General features: G+C 37.0%; 1 protein-coding gene and 1 non-coding gene across 2 annotated transcripts; one reads left to right on the top strand and one right to left on the bottom strand.

The window, feature by feature from the left end:
- The first annotated feature begins 1,521 nt into the window (after positions 1-1,521).
- LOC112038116 (small nucleolar RNA R71) lies at positions 1,522-1,628 on the top strand. Its single transcript, XR_002885810.1, has one exon. It is a non-coding gene; the product is annotated as a small nucleolar RNA R71 (small nucleolar RNA).
- Positions 1,629-3,141: 1,513 nt separating this feature from the next.
- Positions 3,142-3,540, bottom strand: LOC136070594 (uncharacterized). Its single transcript, XM_065780725.1, has 2 exons — positions 3,429-3,540; positions 3,142-3,347 (listed from the first exon to the last, which is right to left on the bottom strand). The coding sequence occupies exons 1-2, from the start codon at positions 3,538-3,540 to the stop codon at positions 3,142-3,144; spliced, it is 318 nt and encodes a 105-aa protein (XP_065636797.1).
- Between the last annotated feature and the right edge of the window lie 429 nt (positions 3,541-3,969).

The following is a 3,969-nucleotide window of genomic DNA, read 5'->3' on the forward strand; positions in this document are numbered from 1 at the left end:
TTATCATCATCAGGATATTTCATGGCATCATAAATATTAAACTTAACAATTTCACCATCAAATTCCATGGTAAGTGTACCACTATGAACATCTATCTTAGTCTTGGATGTCTTTAAGAATGGTCTTCCTAACAAAATAGGAGTGGTTTGATCACTATTCTCCATATCAAGCACATAGAAGTCAGCAGGGAAAACTAAATCTTTACTTGCATAAGAACATCCTCAACTACACCTTTAGGTTAGGCAATAGATCTATCAACCAATTGAATCACAACACCAGTATTATTCAAAGGTCCAAGTTTCAAAGAAACATATATAGAATATGGCATGACATTGATAGAAGCTCCTAAATCTAGCATGGCCTTCTCAAGTTGAGTGTTACCTATTGTACAAGGGATAGTAAACGTACCTGAATCTTTGCACTTTGCAGGGAGTTTTCTTAGAATAACTGCAAAAACATTCTCCCCTACTCTCACCTTCTCACATCCTTTAAGTTTCTGTTTCCTCTTAATTGTACATAGTTCTTTCAGGAATTTAGCATAGTGAGGTACTTGTTTAATGGCATCTAAAAGTGGAATATTTACCTCGCATCTACGAAAAGTCTCATATAAATCTTTATTTTGCTCATATTTTCTTGATTCTGCTAAAGCGTTTGTAACGATGTTTTTCTCCTTTTCTTGCTTCAACGATGTAGGGGCTACCTTTACTGGAATCTCAACCTCTTTACCACTTCTCAAAACGATTGCACTTGCATTTTCTCTTGGATTTGCTATCATTTGAGAGGGTAATTTCCCAGAACTTTGCGCCTCTAGCTGACTAATTGCGGTTGCCATTTGGCCTATCTGATTTTCCAAACTTTGAATATTGGCCCTTGCCTTTTGTTGAAATTGGTTCATCTCCTGTTGAAATTGCAAAGTATTAGTGGCAAGAGACTTAACAATATCTTCTAAAGATATACCAGAATTAGAAGTTTGGCCCTGTTGTTGTCTAGGGGGGTATGGCTGCTTGTATTGCTGGCAAATTGGGCGGTTTTGAGTTGTGGGCTGATTTACTTGTGGATTCCCATAGCTAAGATTGGGGCGATCCCTCCATCCCAGGTTATATGTGCTTAAATAGGGATCGTACTTCCTTTTGCGGTTGTCTAGGAAAACCACCTGCCACATTCACTTGCTCAATGGGCTCCTCTTGAAGAGTTGGGCACATATCGGTTGGATGTCCCACTACCGAACAAATCCCATAAGCCTTTGCCATTTGCATATTACCTACAGCCATTTGATGAACAAGAGAAGTTAGATTCGCAATTTATTGTTCAAGGGAGGAAATATTTATCTCATTAACATGAATAAATGAAGGGTCAAGCCTAGTGCCAAATTGTTAAAAATTGGCCGCCATATTTGCAATCAAGTTTTTCGCGGCCTCAGGAGTTTTATCCACCAAAGGTCCTCCACTAACAGCATCAATCATGCTCCTATCAGTGGGTAGAAGGCCCTCATAGAAATACTTGATAAGTAACTGCTCACTAATTTGATGATGAGGGCAGCTTGCACATAATTTCTTGAAATGTTCCCAATATTCATGTAGGGACTCTCCATTGTGCTGCCTTACTCCACAAATTTCTTTTCGAATGTTAGCCGCCCTTGAAGCTGGGAAATATTTCTCCAAAAACAACTTCTTCATCTCGTTCCATGTTTTAATACTCCCAGAGGGTGGATAGTAGAGCCAATCCTTCAAAGAAAACGGAAAGGCTCTTAATTTAATTTGATCTTCAGTCACCCCCGTGGGTTTCATACTTGTGCACACCACATGAAGCTCCTTTAGATGCCTGTGAGGATCTTCACCTGCAAGGCCATGAAAAGTGGGTAAGAGATGTATTAGTCCAGATTTAATTTCAAAAGTAGTTGTAGCATCTAAATTAGGGTCTATCTTTTTAGTAAAAAAAAAAAGCGTCTAAAGTAGGGAATGTTATGCATAAGGGTTGTTAATTCAAATCAGGGGCAGCAAGCTCTTTCAAAGTTTGATTTCCAGACATGACTTCCTCCTCTTCTAAATCAGAATCGCTAGCAAACAAGGAATCAAGAGCTAGATCGCGCTCTTCAGAATTTCTCTAAACTTTCCTCCTTAACCTGCGCAAAGTTCTCTCTATTTCTAGGTCATACTGCAAATCACCTTGATTAGAAGATCGAGTTACAGTCATAAACAATCAAGGAAACTCTAATAAACCATGAAAAACAAACTAGGAAAATCTAGAGTAATGAAAATAGATAAAAATTCTACACTAAAACACAAAAAACGCCTAAAAACCCTAGAAAACAATGGAATCTGGCCTCAAGAGTATAGGTTTTATTTCGTTCTGCCAAAACAGTAACTATTGAAAACTAACGAATTTTTTTTTTTTTTTTTTTTTTTTTTTTTTTTTTTTTTAATTTCAAGAACGAAATAAGGTTCACAAGAAGCACAAAAATTCAACTAGAATCACTCCCCGGCAATGGCGCCAAAATTTGGTGTGCTGTCGCAGGCAACCAAAAATAAAACTTATACTCCTAAAAATATTCTCAATAAAAATATCCACATCTGACTAATTAAGGAAAAATATTAAAAATAAAGCATAGTCCTAATATAACTAGGAAAGTGGTGTTTTTCAGCTGGAAATTTCGTGCATCAGATCTGGAAGTTTCCAAAAATAAACCACATCAGATATGCATATTAGAATTTCAAGCAAAGGAACATTTCAAAACGTCAACAGCGCAGGTGCAGCAATTTCAAGCCCGATTTTTACCTTGATGCATCCTGTATCTCTCAAAACTTAAACATGAAAGTTATAGATCTTTGTCTTGGCGTTCCATATCATTTTGAATCATCTCAATCGGAGCTCGGATGAGAGAGTTATGCCCAGATTACGAAGCGATGTCAAAGCTGTCCAGAATCACCCAATTAACTACGTTTTGCACTTAATGCCTCCATTTGCATCTTAAATCAAAATAGAAGAATAATTAGTACATATAGGCACCAAATAAATATAAAAGACTAAACATTAAGGGAGAAAAATATGATATTTTGCATTCTCATCAACAAGGAAGGAGGTGCATAGGCAGGGATTGTATCCGTAATGTTTTGGACACTAATAACATTGTCTGCATCAGGTTCAAAAGGTATATGTCTCATTGTCATCAATGTCCCTCTCAAGGTCCCCAAAGTCCCTTTGTTCAATCCTGTCTTCAAACTCATCTCTATCGACAAAATCTTCACCATTAATGGTAGTAGTCTCATCAACATAGTTGTCATCATCATCGTCATCCTCATCCTCATCATCATCATCATCATCATCATCGGCATGAACATCATCATGCTCTACATGTGTAGAATACTCATATTGAGCATCTGGAACTGTAACCTATAAACTTGTGGTTGTTTGTTGGATTTCCAAGATACCAACTTCTACATGCGGCTCCAATTGTGTGTACAACTCAATACTGTTTACTTCAGGTATTCTCTCCAACTTGTCAAACATCATCTTTACATGTTTGTCTGTTTCTATCGCCATATACTTGTAATTAATCCGGTTCTTTAGGACTTCATGTGGTGTGCGATAAATAATTTGTATGTTGTGTATAGCAGGATTCGCACACAATTCTTCCATAACTATCATCTTCAATTCATCAAGTGTCTTCAAAGTTCAACCTACGATCAATTTGGGTATAATACAACTTTATACCCTGCCCTTCAAATGGCAATCCCTTGTTCGCATTGGCATTCTTAAGCGGACCACCGTGGTATATGATTATCTTAATTTCAGGCATTGTGAACCTGTTAGAGTCAAGTTACTATGTTAGTTAAAAAATATTTTATCTAGTCAAACTACACAAAGTACAAATTCCAATTCATTCAAAAGGTATGAATTTCATTACACATTAGTTACACATTTCATACCCAAATCATTTTTCCGCCATGCTAAGACTACCCATTTCATACC

The sequence above is a fragment of the Quercus suber genome, unplaced genomic scaffold (genome assembly GCF_002906115.3).
Source record: "Quercus suber isolate HL8 unplaced genomic scaffold, Cork oak 2.0 scaffold_244, whole genome shotgun sequence".
NCBI classification, from domain to species: Eukaryota; Viridiplantae; Streptophyta; class Magnoliopsida; order Fagales; family Fagaceae; genus Quercus; species Quercus suber.

Bases quoted from the DNA above. Each gene is read 5' to 3' on its own strand.
- LOC136070594 (XM_065780725.1), bottom strand. From the start codon at position 3,540: ATGGCGATAGAAACAGACAAACATGTAAAGATGATGTTTGACAAGTTG. The intron at 3,348-3,428 runs GTATCTTGGAAA...CTACACATGTAG, and splicing joins GGAGCCGCATGTAGAAGTTG to AGCATGATGATGTTCATGCC.